The 19,000-nt window shown below is 35.7% G+C and overlaps 1 protein-coding gene across 1 annotated transcript; it reads right to left on the reverse strand.

Annotated features, from left to right (window-relative positions):
* Positions 1-3,017: 3,017 nt before the first annotated feature.
* LOC121993072 (serine/threonine-protein phosphatase 6 regulatory subunit 3-like) lies at positions 3,018-18,518 on the reverse strand. Its single transcript, XM_042547746.1, has 20 exons — positions 18,179-18,518; positions 18,052-18,102; positions 15,836-15,939; positions 14,867-14,953; positions 14,710-14,785; positions 14,524-14,598; positions 14,356-14,409; positions 13,115-13,174; positions 12,913-13,029; positions 11,375-11,469; positions 11,069-11,271; positions 10,265-10,362; positions 9,572-9,675; positions 9,331-9,496; positions 8,340-8,462; positions 7,739-7,821; positions 5,521-5,662; positions 4,654-4,683; positions 4,255-4,325; positions 3,018-4,155 (listed from the first exon to the last, which is right to left on the reverse strand). The coding sequence occupies exons 2-20, from the start codon at positions 18,088-18,090 to the stop codon at positions 3,510-3,512; spliced, it is 2,373 nt and encodes a 790-aa protein (XP_042403680.1). The 5' UTR covers positions 18,091-18,102; positions 18,179-18,518; the 3' UTR covers positions 3,018-3,509.
* Between the last annotated feature and the right edge of the window lie 482 nt (positions 18,519-19,000).

Raw genomic sequence — 19,000 nt, forward strand, 5'->3', positions numbered from 1 at the left:
CACCACAAGTATGCCACAGGTTGCATTTTCATATCCCAAATATACTGTCTAGTTTATATTTTGAAGCATAAATTCTCCATCCACAACTCCTTTCACTACAAATAACAATTAACTTCTCGCGATCATTTTTTCTATACAAAAATGAACGTCTTGTAGCAACAACATAGTTTTTAACACATCTTCTAAAATCAGTAGCATCCTTGAAATTGTACCCTTTGCCCTGGATGCAGTTAATCCAAGCATCTATAGTATTCGACAATGGACTTGTTCGATCTCCTCATCACTCCTTGATTGTGTTTGTTCCTCCTCAACCCTTACTAGTTTGATACGATTAATAGTGTCAATTTAGTTATATCATATGCACTTGTGCTAGATATAACATATAATATTATCAAAACCATAATATGAAGAGGGATATAATATATGTTACCTCCCCAAATTTAGATTGTCATCGACATGTTCATTTTTGCTCTCTACCATCAAATCGATCATGCTCAGCTTCATACACATATGAAAATGTATCATATTGAGCACATCATCATCATCGTTCAAAGTTACATACATCTTATGTTGCGGAGCTAAGTATTGTAAAATCATACATTTGAGAGTAATCTCCGCACATTTTTTACCAAGACTCGTATATATATCCATCAAACTGCAACCACTGAAAATTGAAACCACAAACAACTGGTTCTTGCACTTACAACTACCCAAAAATGCAAGGTTGCAAAGCCCACTTCAGAGTCCATTTTAACCTAAACCACAAAAACATAATATTCAATTCAATCATAAAAATTGAAGATCAAACTTTCATTCATATACAATTCAAGAATTTTTTTTCCCAGAGATTTACTAATTATTTAAGATTTTTTTCTATTCAAGAACAAAACATAAAAAAATTTGCTATCAATTCGTCTCTAAATAACACAAACTTAAACAGAAATTAAACCCCAAATCTTATCTTGTTCACAAACCCATTTTTATTCAACTTCACAAATTTTGAGCATCATACTGCTTAAATTGGGTATAATACTCTGTTTATCTACAAAATATCCACATATCTTTACTTGAATTGAAGAAGATGCAATACAAACTCATTCATAAATTTGTAATTCCAAAATAGAAATCGAATTTTATTCAACTTCAACCTCACAAAATAAAAAATACCCATGAACTAAAATACCCATAACCTAAAGCTTAAATTTTTCGCGCAAGAAAAACAAATTAGTCGAAATCTAGGGCAGAAAATTATAACTTACTGATGATTCTTGGTTTGAAGGTGAAAGTAGGGTTCTGTCAATTCTCCGATTTTTGTCTTCAATGTCGATAGAGATGTTTAGAGTCGAAGTAAGGGGAGGTCAGGTCGTCGCCGATGGTTTGGAGGGGAAGTCGAGGACTATGTCGCCGATGGCTTGGAGTCGCGTAGGCTCAAAGTAAGGGGAGGGAGCTAGTGCATCGGTAGTTGGGAGAAAAAGGAAAAATAAGTAATATTTGATTATTTTAATTTAATAAGAAGGGAGTTAAAACAAACAAATTAGTTTGGTTGGTATTGGAAAGAAAGAAAATCTGACCCGGGATTGAATCCAAATATTTAAATTTGCATGGGGATTTTAGAGCAAATTTCCCATAAAAGAAGAAAGTTCAAAAAAATATATGCGATAATATATACTAGCGTCAACTAAGCAGCAGTCGAATTATCCATCAGCTCTGAGAGAAAAAAAAAATACCTACAAATATTAATGCTATGTTTAACTCGAGGTGCGGATTGACGAGGGAAAGGATTCTCTGCCGAAGGATAAATCCTTTGAGCGGAAGAAGAGAAAGGAAAAGGGAAGAGAAGAGAAGAGAGGAGAAGAGAGAGGGAAAGGGACTTGCAGACGCTCAGGATCGTGTGACTGGGAGCCTTGACTCCCTCTTGCGTGAGCTTCGCCTCGGCGAGATTCACGATCGTCGTCAACACCGAACCCCCCTCGCTCTTTCCCACCACATCCTCTGATGCCATCAAACTCGACAGCAAAGATTGGACCAGCCCGAAAATCTACGCACCAAGCACATGGAAAGGCACGAAGCGTCCTTCACTCTGAGGGGCGACGATAGGGTTCTCAGGGTTCGGATTTTGGGAGACGGCGAGACTTGCTTCGTACAGGTCGAGTGTTCCTCCTTCAAGAAAGTGGTCCAGACGCTCACCGGCAATACCTCCTCCGTAGCCGCGCCTCCCACCAATGCGCCAGTGCCGCCGCCTCCGAGTAAGGTTCCAGGTACCGGCCCCAAAAAGAAATCTTTCAAATTATATGAACGGCGAGAGAGCCTCAAGAACCTCAAGATGAAGAACCTCATAATGACTTTGCACAAAGCGACCGTCTCGCAGCTGCCACAAGGGAAAACCATCTCGGATTTCGCTGGACTTTCCTAACCTGTTTCTGAGCCCCATCACGCCGCTGGTCATCGACCCTTTCTGCCCTCGTGGATTTTAGACTCAGCGAGGACATCAGCAAAGCAGGAGCGTGATATCGCTGAGAGAGGGTTCTACTTGCACCTATCACCGAGGGAGGCAGAGCTACGACAGCCTCACGCAGTTGCACGGTGCTTCGGTCGTCACTCGGCGCCACTTGGTGCAGTCACGCGATGCCTCTTACAAACTAAACAGTAGAAATGACGAGCAATTCATCCTACCTTACACAGTCAACAATAAGACACTTTCCCTACAAAAAAAAAAAAAGAAAAAAAAAACTTTTCTCAATTTTTAAATCCGCTTTCCCAAGTAACAAAGCCTAAAAGCTAATAGAGAAGGAAAATAGAAGTTTGGAGAAGAAGAAACTTCAGAGCTCGTTAAAAAACAGAATGACAAACTCAGACTTCAACATGCTTCTGTTACCATATATCACTAACAACCATTACAGCTAAAAGAAGACGAAAAACACTTGCAGGACAAATGGCATTTAAAATTTCAGTTTTGTAATTGTAGAGAAGAAACTAAATTCAAAAGTGACAAATTCCAGTTCTCGAGTACAGGAATTTACGAACTATTTGCACCATCACCTATTGGCTATAGAAGAATCGTCAAATTACAAATGAAGCAGGAGAAAAAGGACGCACCAAGTATGACAACGAAGTAGCATGCAAGAAATTGCACACAAACAACCGCTGTCTACAGCTATGAAATCGCCATAGACATAGTAGTTCTTTTGACGCATGACACGTGCAAATGGCTGACGATTAAGAACCAAAACGAACAAGATAAGCTAGAAATACCATTGGCAATAAATTAACCCAAAAAAAAATTCAATGAAAAGAGACAAAAAGAGCATATTGCCGGTTCTTTCAGATGTTAGCAAGGCTCCCCTGTGTCAGTAGGAAGTACAAGTGGATGAAACAATCTACCAGTGCTTGTAGAATAAGCTGCCTTCAACGATGAGCTTCTAAGATAGCGAGTAAAACTCTGGTTTTACAACCTCCGACAGGCCCATGCATCGGTAATGAATGAAGGAAAAACACTGTCCAACCACATTTCACTTACTCAAGTTGCCAGTTGTCTGCTTGAGCTCTGAGACTTCATCCGCAGCTTCACTTTCGGACAGTTCTGGGACAATCTGAGATCCAGATAATTCTCCATGTCCACTATCGTCAGTAGACTCTCCTCCATGTCCAGCAACAGCTTTAGTTGATTTTGTATCCACATCTTGCCCATCTGTTTCTGCTTCTCCAGATGAACTTTGGCACTCGTCTGTATCTACTGCAACGCCTTCCATGAGGCATGCATTTTTATCCATTTCAAGCTCACTACTTGGAATATGGGCAGTTGGTTTTATATCAGATACTTCACAGTCCAATGTTTCTCTACACTCAACCTGCTCATGTGGCTTCTCATCCTGACCTGAATCCAAGTTACTAGTATCTGCTATGGATTCACTCACAGGACCATTGCTAAGAATTGTAGCTTCCTTTTCTCCTGGAGTAGTCACTACATCTGTTATTTGCAATGAACTCACTGTTTCGCTCGGATCTTTATTTTCACCCAGCACAACCTCATTGATCTCATCTGCATCACATGGCATCTCATCCAAATTCGATGAAGAAGGAAGGGAATCAGTGATATGATCACAGACCTCTTTATCATTTTCGAAAGAAAACCAATTGGAATTGGTAAAGAGTGAACTGCACAATATATATTTTGGCTATCAGGTTTTTATAATACCATTCTAGTAAAACAAGAAATAAGTGAACATATTAAGGTGTGCATCTATGTGCTATTACCTTTCCTGATCATCCCCCAAACGCAAAGACGAAATAACTTCTTCTGCAGATTCATCGTCAAAATAAACATCCTGCAAGTCATTTCTCATTTATGTTCATGATCTGCCTTGGGAACAGGAAAAAAAATTACTAGATGATTGAAGAGAATTGACAATACAAGTCCTATCCCTATCTAAGCAAATTAGCAAATAGAAAAGAAATATAACAAATCCAGTGGAAAATTAATGCACTCAACAAAAGAGAAGTGGAGGAGAATAGTATACAATAGTACAAGTCTCTTCATAGTCCATACAAACACAAAGGCATTGATCTACATGATTTCATGCCAATGCTAAGTGCTAACTAACCTCTACAAATTAGTAAAAATAGACATTTATAGCAGGGGACATGTTGGCATACCTCATCATCTCGTTCAAAAGACCCTTGCGCCTGCATTCAGCAGCCAAAGATCAGGAAAAAAACATCACAATTAGAATCTAGATACAATATATGGTATTATCACTTTGAAATGAGGCTTCTCTGCAATTACACTGATTCAAAATAGCAATAAAAGCGTAAACATTCTAAAAAAATTATATGACTTGGACAAGCCAATACCATCTCTACTGTTATTATACAACATCAAAATGCCGTGAAACAACTTAAACATCCAAAACACAATATGTAACTTAAAGAAACCAGATTAGATGGCATGTTGACTCTTGAGACTTGAAAGACACTCTAGGAAGACTCCATGCTTGAAATATTATCCCTGATGATCGATGATATCTATGGCAATCAAAATTGAAACTTCCCATTGTCTCAGCTACTAGAACTTGGAGTAACTGCTATAGACATGTCCAATCCCTTGAACAGGCTCATTCTTCAATGTCCAAATTTTGGGTAATAAACAAAAAAAAAATCCTATGTGGACTACTGATGGAATGGATTTTTGCAATCGAGTTTATCATGACTTCCCCAGATTAATAAAGGTATGATAGCATCTGATAAATCCTAGTAGACTAGGTTGTGTTGTCACGGTCATGCTGAAAGCATAACCCATGGCTTTATTTTGTTCTTTTTGGAAACACTTGTGTAAATTCTCTACGCTTATACATAATCTTTTCCACAAATAGTCTATGTCAGATTAAAGAATCTAGAACTTCAACACCATTTTAAAAATCAATCGTACAATACAACTGTGAAAATGTTTAAATACATGATTCTCAAAGCAAGGATGGGGAAAATAAACTAACAATAAATTCTATAATGTATTTCAACGTGTACCTCTTTGGTATCATCATTGCCATAAATCCCATATCGAAAAGCTTGGCTCAAATTACTAGCCAATGCTGCCACATCAATATCCCTATCTCGGAAATCATCATCGTCGCTATCCCTAACTCTATCATGTAGTGTCGTGGGACGCCTGAAAATGATGTGATGAGATTTTCAAACAGCCAATAGAATTTCAATGGAGAGGGATGTATTTATTATGTCTAGCTCAAACACAGATAACTGACTAACAAACTAGTTCAGTGGAAAGGTCCTGGGTCCTGAAAAGCATGGATTAAAGATAACATACATGTTACAAGTAAGCCAACATCTAATAGAACAAAGGAGAAAATAGAATTCCTACCATATAAGAAAGTAGTTGTCTGGTTGATGCTAGTGAATGTAATTCAGTGACATTTGCCATATGAAGAGTACTAAAAGATTGGTTATCACTGGATTTCTACAAATTTCTCCTTCCTGTCTAGGGGTGTAAATGAACCAAGCCGCTCGCGAGCTATTCGAAGCTCGATTCGATAAAAGCTCGTTTGAGCTCGTTTAATGAGGCTTGTTAAGATAAACAAACCAAACTCAAGCTTCGCAATATTCGGCTCGTTAGCTCGTGAACACGTTCATTAAACTCATTAAGCAACTTTTAAATAAAAATAATAATAGTTTTGATATTGAATTTATAGATTTTATACTCTACTTATGAAAAATATAGACAAATATATTAAATTTATTTATTAGAATAAAATTATAAATTTTAATAATAATATTATAATTTTCTCTAAATATATAATTTAGTTTTTAATGAATATTTAAATTTATGATTTATATTTATTAAGCTCGTTTAGGCTCGATAAAAGTTCGAATAAGCTCGTGAGCCATGAATATATTCGTTAAATAAAGCTCGAGCTCGGCTCGATTATAAACGAGCCAAGCTCAAACATTCAAGAGTTCGGCTCGGCTCGGCTCGGCTCGGCTCGATTACATCCCTATTCCTGTCTAATAGCTTTTACCAGATGTATAAAAGAAGAAATACATTTTTAAAAGTGTGGACTTTCTTGTTAGCAATTTTTTTTGTTAAAAATATATTTATTGATGATAAAAGACTCAGAACACATTACTGAGTAGACAATAGAAGTAAATAATGGTTTTAGACTAAATATATTTTAAAAAAAAAATGCTAACAATAATGCCCATACATAGATCTAACTAAAAAATTTTACATCCAAAAGGAGAAGCTGTATCACCTTCTCTGTCCTCTTTCATTCATTTTTAGACTGAACTGGTTTAGTGGAAAAAAAAAAGGATCCATGGAACATGTGCAGGATTCACTTGTCCTTACACAAGTAAACAATGGAATGAGTACTTTTTCTTAATTCCTTACTACAATTTGATTCCTTTCCATGGAAGTAAAGTATTCGGTACATAGGAATAGAATTTGTTTTATACAAATTCTATGGAATAAATATTCCTCTATTTTGCTATAAAATTGAAGTCAGTAGTAATACACATGGAATTACGATCCCTATTAATAAAGAATAATAAGTCATTCTATTCCAGAAATAGCAGTTCATCCTCTATCCTAATTTTCAAGGAATACTTATTCTTATTTTATTCTATCCTCCAAAGTGGACTGAGAGATGTCCAAGCAAAACGAATGGGCCAATGAGTCAAGTGGACTGAGAGATCTGAGTTGGTCCGACAGGTTGAGCAAATAGGTGGGATGAATGAATTTGGGTTGACAATTCAGATTGTTGACCCAAGCAAGTTAGCTGAGTCAATTAGGCTAGCCAAATGGGTAAGTAGGCAGGACAGAGCAGGTCAATCAAGTGGATCAGTGGGGTTGAGCAAGCTAGAGGTGCTAGACAAACCAATCGATCCAGATGGACCTATCGGACTAGGTAGCTTGATCAGGCATAGCAGTGTAGGTCATGCGGGTGGAATGAGCCAAACAAAATATTTCATATAGGATATTTATCATTGTAAAAACGATTCCTTATCTATTATTTGTAACATTCGTAGAAAATAAACATAGGAACCTAAGTTATGCATCAATTTACTCAATGAACCAATCCTTTTCCAGTGATTCAATGTTAACCTCCACAAGTAGTACATTTATTTATTTTGCAGGAATAGATACAAATTGGTCAAAAAATGAAATTCAATGAGAAGTATAATTTACTTGACGCACCCAGACAGTGAAAAAAATTCTGAGGAAACTCACCCACAAGCCCATTGATAAACATTTTCCACACAATTCCTCTTGTGTAAGACAAAGTTATGCCAATCAATCCAATCACTGTTTTCCTGCAAGTGAATCACTAGTTTAAGAATTAAATTGCCGATGTAGTAACACAATCCAACTAACATATAGCTTTGCATTTATAAGTGAGCAAAGTTAGCAAGATATAGAAGGCAAATGCTTTGTACATTCAAATAACAAAACATCATTAAACCAAGGATAGAGCAGCAGGATTCAGCAGAGGCAAATTTAAAAATAACATGGGATAACAAAAGCATCTCAATAGAGTGATTTTGACAAGTAGAGACATTAAAGATATTCCACAGACAATTCATAAAAAAAATATTAACATGTAGAACCATAGAATGCTGACACTTAAATGGATAATGCAACCAAAACATGACATTCTAAAGACCAAACATCTTACTAGAAAAGTTATAAATCTGAACTTTGATTTCAAAATCCAGATCAGACAAAGGTGTCACATTTGACAACATGTTGTTTGCTTATCAATTGAATAATTATACTGAATGCATGTCTAAAAGTAATATTTCTTTTAAAGAAACTATACAAGATTACTAACCTGCAAGTGTTCCTTGATTATGCTGTTGCTATTTGCCAATTGACTAAGCTTATTTCCAATACGTGTAATATGACCTATATTCCCTATTCTTGGGGGCAATCGTCCCTGTGCACAAACTGTAGCCTGCATAAAGTTTCAAGCTTACCATGTATTTTGCTACAATTAATCTTGATAGATCACTTTAAGAAAAGAATGCGTGATTAACACGAGTATTGTCAAAAGCATAAATTGCTTGCAAATCTCCAAGGCAACATATCATCTAAGTTGCTAAGTTCTGACCTCAACCAATCTATAATATAAATGAGTGTCAAAGTTGATCATTCTACTTTCTAATATAATCAGTTCTGCAGCTCTGGCAGAGAATTCCATATTAAACAAAGATCATCATATTAAAGATAAAACTTTATTTTCACCACAAGAAGGTTCTTGATGGGAGATCATTTGTATTGTCATACATAAACATGGAATACACCTGCATTTTAAGTTAATTTCAGCACAAGAAAATAAAATTTTCAACAATGTTATAGAAGCTGCACCTTTTGCTTCATGGTAGAATTATGATATTTGTTCACACTATGAATCTTTGCATTTTTGTTTTTTAAATATTTTTGTAGGATATGATAAGTGCATTATAGAAATCAAATGAGAGATAGAATAATATGATATCTTATATGCCTGGAAAGGTGAGAGGAAAGAAAAGCAAACACAACATTGGTTAAACAGTGGCAGCCAATCATAGAGGTGACTTTTAACAAAAAAAAAAAAAAAAAGATTTGATCTTGCAAATGAGTTATCTAGTTAGAACAGGTTTAAGGTGCTCAAGAAACAATTAGCTTAGGTTGACCAGTTTTACGCTTGCTTTTGACAACAAAGTATAGGAAAAATAGTTTCAGGATTTAGGCACATAAAGAACATGAGAAGCAAATTAATCTAGAAATTCAGCAAGAAATTGCTACACATATATAGAAAATCTAAGTCCTTATGTACATACCTTCACAGAATCAGTTGACAAGGAAGACTGCTTTTCAGCAGCAAGAATTTTGCCGACAATGTCACAGTCATGCAAAATATGTTCAATTATCAGAGCCCTCCTACCAGCTAAACATGATCCAATAACATTCTCGACGTGATGATGCAGAAAGTTATTGAACGGATACCTAATTCCATAAACTTCCACTGATGAGATCAAAAGCTGATTAAAGCCATAAAAAATAATTTGATATATTACTCACTCAAAAAACAAATCTATCACACGCTTTATTGCTCCCAATTGGACCAGTTCTTTTTCGACCGCTTCACTCCCAATTGTCAACAACACAGAAATGAATTCCACGATCTGGAAAAAAAAATGTAGTCATTTAGGCAATCAGTACTGTGGAAACGGCATTGATCACTCAACTTACCTTGGAAAATTCTAGCCTTTCAATGCAAGACGACGGGTACAAGGATCAAAAACTTAAAGAAAATGTTTCTACCACATAGACCATCAATATCAGAGTGCACAGATCAAATAGTTTATTGTGGTTTATGATAATAGCAAAAGGATATAATTAAGTAGACTGACATCTTTTGAAGTAATATCCAGCAAAATTCATTGATTGTGATATGAAAATTTCTTGGTTGCGCCCAAAGGATGAAAGTGAAATATCCGTCTGGTTCAGAAGCATAAACTAATAAAAAAGATGTGATGTGAATATACCATCTAATGATTTTTTCACCATTAAGATTTTTATAACTTAAGGTGGTAACAGCTAATAACAGACACTAAAAACTAACAGAAAACTAAAGAAATTTGGGTCTAAAGAAATATCATGTGTCTTACTGAAAGATGGATATCTAGGAACCAATAGGTGACAACCAAACAAGGAGGAATACATTCAATTATAAGAGAGAGAAAATAAGTCATAACTTGATCATTGTGATACCTTTAATCTTTGTTTTCCAAGAGGAGGTTGGAGTTTCCCATATGTGGTAGGCAAGATTCCAACAGATGAATCAAAATTCAATAACCTCAGTAAATCACCTGTTTCAGGTTTCAATAAGTGAATGAACAAAAAAGGGATTTGATTGGAAACAAAAATCAGTGAATTATTGTTGCTTATACAAATTCGTGAAGAATACTATCCTACAAAAACGGGAAAAAAAATTTAAGAGTGGCATCTAACTGTGGAAATTGCATTTGGCATCTTGCATACAACTTGGAAACCAAATTTCTTGGTATCATTGGAGTTGATGGTATGAAAGTTTTCATCTCATAATCTATTATTTAAGATTGAGATGAAGTGAACATTAGTAAAGTTGAAAGATTTCTCACATGTAACATTTTATGGACTGAAAATATTTTAAGGTACAAAGAATATAGACATATCATGTTGAATAAATGGAGGCCAATTAGGCGAATACTAGGTAAAAAAATCAAAACCTGTCAATAATTATTGCTGAGATTTGGAACCAATGATCATACATAGGTTGGAATACATTTAAGAAGTTTTAAAATGAATCAGAGTATAGATTCGAATTTAATACTTCAAACATACTTTAATATGGTATCTTGCAGCAAATGGATTTGGCTTAATAAACTGAAAAAGATCAAATTTGCCAACGCAGTCATGCAGAAGGAACCAATTAAAAGTTAGAAACAAGTAAACTGCAGTTCTTATCATAACTAAATATCCTACTAAAGCCTCAATATAAACATTACTAGATTAGCAACTGAAGTATCAACATACCTAGTCTATCCAACATTCCCTCCACTGTGTCTTGGCTAGCAGTAACAACTGTTCCATGACTTAACTGGCTTCTAAATGCCTGGTAGGAAGATGCTACCAGCCGATTAGGATCTAACAAACATATACAGAAAGACAGGGCATTATATAGCACCGAATCTGGTCGAGAATCTTCCAATGCATAACAAAACAATCTCCCCACATAACTGCATTTTAACAGTATATGTACATCAGCAAAAGTACAACTCCAAATAACAGTCAGATAACCATGACAAGCTGATGTGTATAGAACTTGCAGTCCATGATTACCTGGGGCTGCAAATTTTAGTTGCAAGAGCAGGAGGGGCACATCGAATAATGGCACACAGAATTTCTGTTGCATTGGCATGGACTTCTGGAGAGTCCTATATAGCACATTGCAAGATAAGATTTAGGTTAACTCAGATATTAGTGAACATGAAGTCTTCACGATTGCTTTATGAGTATGCCTCATGCAGGGAAAAGTTATTTTGTATCCATATGCTAGAGGTAGAACAAATGCAAGTCAAAACTATCATGGGTGGGGCTATAAGCATGGCCAACAGAATCTATCCGCTTTCTCTAAACTAGATTTCAGATTTTACAGACTCTTCTCTAACATCCTTCTCTCTAAACTAATCAGTGCTTGCTTAGTCTCTCTCCTACTTTAAATCTTTATCTCAAGATTAAATTCTGGAACCTAATTGTATCTATTTCACTCTACAACCTCTCACAAGCTTCAAATCCTACGATATCTTCAATTTATGGGAGATTCAAAGAAGATCATATCAATTACATTGAAGATAATCACTAAGTTCGCCTTTGGATCTCATGAAGAGGTCATCAAGTCTACAAGCTTCAAATCCTATGATGTCTTCACTTTATGAGAGAGTCAAGGAAGAAGATTATATCAATTCCTTTGGAGATGATGACTAACTTGGCCTTTGGGTCTCATGAAGATGCCATCAACTTTGGTCCAAACTTAAATCTTGAGTATTGTGCCACCAAAAGCCACTCAACTTTTGCACTAATATTATGCCTTCATCTTCATTATCACTAAATGGCATAATCAGTTTTATATTTGTTAGTGAGAAATCTTTGCTAACTTATGCAGCAAATTGAACATAGACAAAATCCATGCTCCAACTTGAAAAGGAAGAGAGGAGTGTTATAAGAGTTATTAGGTTAATATAGTTAGTTAAGTTGTGTTGCTTTAGTCTCCCATTAGATGTTTAGTTATAGGATGTTATGTTCGGATCGTATATATGGTATAATATTTATCTCAGAGCAATATTATAATATTTCATCCATCTGAACTATAGCATAATGTGCTATTATATGTGGCCATTTGTGCGACTCGCTCTAATTTTCTTACAACCTCTAAATGATATGATCCAAACTCCAATTTTTGGCAGATTATCAATTGGGACTCTGCAACTAGACTGTGAATGAATGACAGCACATTTTTCTGAAATAGCACCAGAAGCCAGCAAATTAATTCAAACAAAATATTATTTTGAGCTGCAAATATAAATAAATGATGGTATTTCAACAGACAAACTATGATATTGAACAGGAAAAGAAAAAAAAGTTCTTCAATAAGCCAAAAAGCTGAAAACACGGGAAACGATTTTAAATACCATATATATCACTCTCCTAGAAGCCGACCTCACCACTGGTTGTTGTTATATATCACTCTCCTAGAACTATCGCCGACTAAATTTAACTAACACAAGGCATTCATGGAGAAACATTCCATTCCCTATCCCTAAGGAAAAATGATAGTAGAAAGTCAAGATTAGTTTTTTCTAAAGAAATCAATGGCATACCGATGAGCTAAATTTATCCACAATCATATCAAGAACATCAACATGTTCCAGCCATTGCATTGCTTCCACGTAGTTGGAATGCATGTTTTCATCTGCTCCAATCAAACGAACTAATACCTGATTCACACAGCCACACAAGCTAGTTGGAGGAATATGGAAAGGCTGAGTTTTTAGGAAAACAATAAAACAAAAAACCACTGACCTCCATTATCGATGTGATACCAATGAGGTCAACAAGTTGACCAATGATCTCTACATGGCCCTAGTAAATAAAAAAAAATGTTCACCATTATGAATCTATATCTATGCAACTTTTAACAGAAATAAGAATGAACATCAGTGGGATGCATTTTGCAAGAAGATATAATAAACAAAATTTTATGTACAAATGATATAGCATACAATTTTTTTTAAAAAACAAAGGGTCCAGCTATAGGATCAAGGTAAAAAGAGAGCAAATTTGCAAATACAGAGATCTAACTCTTTTACAAAATATACAGCCATGGGATCAAGGTAACTGATTTGCAAATTAATATTTATTTTTCATTATGTATTTAATAAAATGCCTAAACACAGAAACAACCTCTAGCAAGGTAAGGCAAGGCTACATATAATAGACTCAATATGATCTAACCTCCTGGGACCCGGGACCCAGGACCCAGGACCCAGGACCCGGGACCCGGGAGTTTCGAGCACCAAATTGCCCTTTTATTTAATAAATGCCTAAACCAGACCTAATAACATAAAACAAAATTTAACCATATATTTATTTATCTTCAACTCCTAGCAATCTACCTTCACGACCTCTATCGTGCATTGATAGCTGAACTCAGCCACCATAAAGAAGTCATATTAATCCTTTGGTCGCTATGTTATTGCAAGGCCATTGTTGAAACCCCATAAGCAGCAAAAGTTAAATTTATTACTAAATCACAAATGAGCTACTATCATTCCTAAATTGGATTGAGCAATCCAATTCAGTATCAGGAACCATGTGAGAGAGGCTTCAATGGTTAAAAGATAGGGACAACAAAAAAGATGTGCAATTTGCAATGGCCTATGGATCAAAAGAACATTCAGCAAAAAAGGAGCAATGTGTTGGTACAGTGACAATTTGCCTATGGATCAAAAAAACACTAAGCTAAAAAGAAGCAATGTGTTGGTACAGTGACAATTCTGGGGTCCATAAGGAAAAGTTATCATGAAAAAGGTAGTCATAATATTTTAAAAACAAACTAAATTTAAAACAGCGGAGAATATGCAATCACCAAAGACAACAAATTTTCAGTCAAAACACCAATGCACTACGAGGCTTCACTAATCAAATGGTCATTTTCATTAAAAATTGTTTCTAGTTATGCTTTCAATAGAGAAATTAAAAATACACTTTTCTAAAATAAAATATTTCTGCAAGTGCATGACCTATACTCTTACATCACATACCTGAATATAATTGATGAACAAACCTGTCTTCCTGATCATCAGGCATATCACAACCTACCAGAACAACATAGCTATTAATAGATGGAAGTCAAAAATAAAATACATACAAATGTAATAGATTATTGGAACATGGCAGTTGACTCAAACAAAAAGGAGGTTAAATTTCACCTTACTGAAGTAACCAGCGAGCAATGTACTGTGCGGCCGATCTGGCTTAATGAAGGAGAATAACAAATCCATCAGCTGCAGGAAAAAGAAAACAATAACAAGCTCAGTTAGTTCAATTGCTAAAAAAATAAGGATGGACATGCTGATAAAACAAAAACAAGAAAAGGAGTTGATGGAAGTAACTACCTCAACGTCCTCAACTAAAGTTCTCAATATTATATCAACCTCACAAGTGAATATTTCACTTGCAATAAACGGAAACCTGCATTGAAACAAGATTCAACAAATAGTGCAAGTAGTAGAAGAAATCTAACAGTGATGAAAAAGACAATTAATGGCCCACTTGAAAATATGTTTCTGATCAGCATCTGTAGGAGGCTCCTCCACAATATAATGAAGCAATTTCTCCACTTGGGCCTTTTCTCTCAAACTGAAAAAAAAAACAACAAATAAACAGCTGACATGAATATATAAATAAATAATAATTAAAAAAACATACAATTTATTGACTTTACCAAAGTAATGTCAAATTGAGCAATTAGATTGGATAGATCTCAGAAATAACTATATTCACATAATACATGAAGCTAACATCATTAAACTAACAGGAAGTTCTACCTAAAACTGAAAAATTCAATGTTGTGAAGGTTAATTTCTACTAAAATGGGTTTAATGAAAATTGACCGACTTCATTACTTTAATCAAATCCAAACAAGTAGCTAACTTAGGTTCTTTTAGTTGATGTATGTGGTACTATATACTTGCAGAAACCCAATTTTTGCAGCCCCAAATATGTCCATGGAGAATTACTTTTTCCACATGAACCATAGAAAATCTTACATCAGGAAGGTTTACTCCATGCTATGCTCATTGAAATTATTAACTAAAATTGCAATGAGTTACATATATATGAAAAGTATAGTTAGTAGATACACAATTTACATATATATCCAGAATAGTTGGTAGATCATGTTCCTGGAGAAGTAGAGGACAAATTAAATATGAAAAATATTCAAAATAACTAACCTGAAGTCAGTGCATATTGATTTTTACAAGTACGCAATTATAGTTTACAGCTGCCTAAGAGACAGCAATTGAAATCATAAGTATGCACAAAATTATTTGTTCAACTTTGTGAATGTTCACTTCTCACAAGCTATGAATATAATTTAACTGTGGAGAAAAATTAGTGTAAAATTTGAAGTGCATCTGTATGTAATTATGATAAATATTGGCAAAAAAAATATAAGACAAGTAGTAAATTTTCCACTGGCATACAGCGTGGAATCAAGTAAAATAGTGTAATCATTACAAATTTATAAGGCGTGTATTGAGAGCTTTGCACTCTTGGATTATTTCATCCTCATCAAGAAGATCTTCAAGTGTAAACCTTTCCTTCTCCAACATGGAATCCACCTGCAATAATGTACGAATTTCATAACAAAAATGTGATGTTTCTCCATGAATAATATGTATGAATTCTGGGATGGAACAGTATGTTTTATCATAAAGCTAGAAGCAGCAACAACTTGAATCTGTACATCAGTTGATTGGTGAGCATAGAGAAAAAGGTTGAAGATATGGGAAAAGAAGTAAAAAGAAAACATAAACCAAATTTGTTAATAAGGTTCTAAAAGCCAAACTTCGATATTTTGAAGCCTGACCACTATCAATCCTGATGAGCTAAATATCAATTTAGATTGAAAAATTTTTCACGCCTATGAACAAAAAAATAGCCAAATAAGTCTTCTACATCAATGCTCATGAACTATTCACAAGTGTGGTTCAGAAGCAGGCATATCAAAGCAAGTATAGTGAAAAAGAGAATGGCTAAGTTATTTTCAATACATCCATATCTACAACATAGATCTAGCTAAGCAGAAAGCAAGCATATCAAAATAAAAAGATCTAGAACAGACTGCCATACAAGATGTACTGACTGAGAATAGATTGCTGTACAAGATAACCCGACTGCACTAGATAGATGTGCATGAACTATATACATTTTCAAACTTGCATATAATGACAACAGTGGCCCTTAACCAGTACATAAACAAACCAAGTCTTATCCCTTGTCTTTTCTGCCAGATGCAATTGTTCATGCAAGGCAGAAATGCATTTTTCTTTTTATTATAGTTTCCACTAACACAAATCCCAAAAAGTGCCCTGCATTGTCTAAGATGATGAGAATTGAATCCTACAGAAGGATTTGTTATTGTCAAACAAAAACTACTCTTCTTCATCATCAAACCATGTTAGTCTCGACTAGTTGAAGCAAGCCTATCCGAACCATTTGGAGACGACTCATATCCCTCCATTGAACTCATTGCAAAGCTATAGTGCTAGTAATGATTAATTATTCTAATTTTTTTAACTAAGTCAACTAGAGTTTTCTTTAGTCTTCTTTCTTTACCGTCTTAGAATATTTTTAAAAAAAAAAGGCAGCTCGGTGCACGAAGCTCCCGCCATGCGGGGTCCCGGAAATGGATCCATTGTACACAGCCTTACCCTGCTTTTTGAAAGAGGCTGCTTCCAGGATTCGAACCCGTGACCTTTTGGTCATATGGCAACAACTTTACCGTTGCGCCAAGGCTCCCCTTCACAGTCTTAGAATATTTAATTAGTTTAATTTATTCGTCCATCAGAGCAACACCTAAATTTCTTCTCATTTATTTGTCTATCAGAGCTGCACCTGAATTTTCCCTCTTTTATTTGTCAATTGAAGCTACACCTAACTTTCTCCTAGATAGTAATATTTTTTTTTTCTCTAGCGATTTCACACGCCAATCTTAACATTAACATCTCTGCTACAGTGCTACATTTAGCTTTTCGTGTGTTATTTCCTGACTACAACATCAGCTGATCTGTACAGTTGGACTGGTTGTGCCATGGCCTTATATAATTTTTTAACCTATGGGGCACATGACAATGACTTCAAATCCTATAAGGGTTCAGAAAAATAACTACTGTTGCTTATTACCAGATTCAATCACCGAGTAGCAATGTCAAATTTCTAGCAGTATAAAGGACAACCGACTTTATTTCAGATATCAGCATAATCATCTTCCTTCCCATCACCCAGCTCACCTTCTTTAGTGTTTTTTATGTCTCCGGCGTTTGCAAGCACAAATTTACAAGAACAACTCTATGATCCCATAAATAACTTTAATAATAAATAAACTTCTCATAATTGATCAACTAATTATGTGATCAATTTGTAAAACGGTGGATATGTAAATACCTAGGTTGACAGACCTTACCAGATAAAACAGTAAAAAAAAAATACGAGTATAATCGACAAAGCTAGAAGTAGAAATGTTTCATCTCCTAAGCCAAATTAACACAGATTTCTTGCCATTGCATTACTAGTAATCTTGTCATCATCGAAAACCCTCAAAACTAATAAGCCGCCGGTTCCATCACTACGAAAAAAAACCCAAATTCATTCTCTCGAACTAGCTAGCAGAATAGATACAAGAAAACGGGGGGAAAAAAACACTACGCACACAAGGAGACCGAAAGACCTACCGGCGACGCATGAGTGAATCCGGTCATGCGCCAGAACATCTTGACGGTTCCCTATGGGAAGATCCCAATATCAATCAAACACTGCGGGCCTCCAGATCTAGGGTTAGAAACGCCTAACCCCGCTTACCAATTCGCTCCCGGGATCACGGAAAAGCCCCGAGCGACAAGAAGACAGCCCTAGTTCCCCGATCTCGGCGACGCCAGTCGGATATGCCCGAGGCCTTTCAAGATCGAATTGAAGACGGAAGCAATCGAAGAAAAGTAAAAGGGAGCGGCCTGAGAGGAAGAGAAGCGGAATGGAAGGTAAGGAGGGAACGGAAGTCGAGACTAGCGGTAGGTTAAGCGAATGGTCGAAGCCTCGATCGCGAGACGGGGGGCGACGGCTTTGGGGAGCGAAAAAATTTATAAAAATGCGTGGGGCTGGGGAAGAATATGACACTGCCCGACTGCCTCCACGGTCGCAGGAAGCACCTTATTTATGGATATGGATGGGTGTTTTCTTTTTTTTTTTCTTTCTCAAAGACAAAAATAATAATAATAATAATAACAAAAATATTTTATTTTCTATTTTGGTGGGCAAGTCTGCGTTCTTTATTTTATTTTTGTTATCGCATGTTTCTTTAGAGGAAGTTATATCGATTTAATTTGTCTGGGAGAATAGTCTGAGATTGACTTCATCCCTCACGGAATAAGAACTGATCAATGGGGAGAGAACCAGTCATGCGATATGGTCATGAAGTGAGGTAGCAAGGAAAGACTACAGACTTCAAGAAAGCAGTGGATAATATGGTTTCCAAAGATGAAGTCCAGTGTTAGCAGTCATGCTTCTTTCTATACCTTATCAGATTAAGAATCAAGTAACAGAGTAGAGATCTATGAATAATGTATTGATAGCATGGATCAAAATGCTGAGACAACTAACCTACTGGCAGTGTTTCTCGGCTTTTGA

The sequence above is a fragment of the Zingiber officinale genome, chromosome 6B (assembly GCF_018446385.1).
Source record: "Zingiber officinale cultivar Zhangliang chromosome 6B, Zo_v1.1, whole genome shotgun sequence".
In the NCBI taxonomy this organism is placed as follows: Eukaryota; Viridiplantae; Streptophyta; class Magnoliopsida; order Zingiberales; family Zingiberaceae; genus Zingiber; species Zingiber officinale.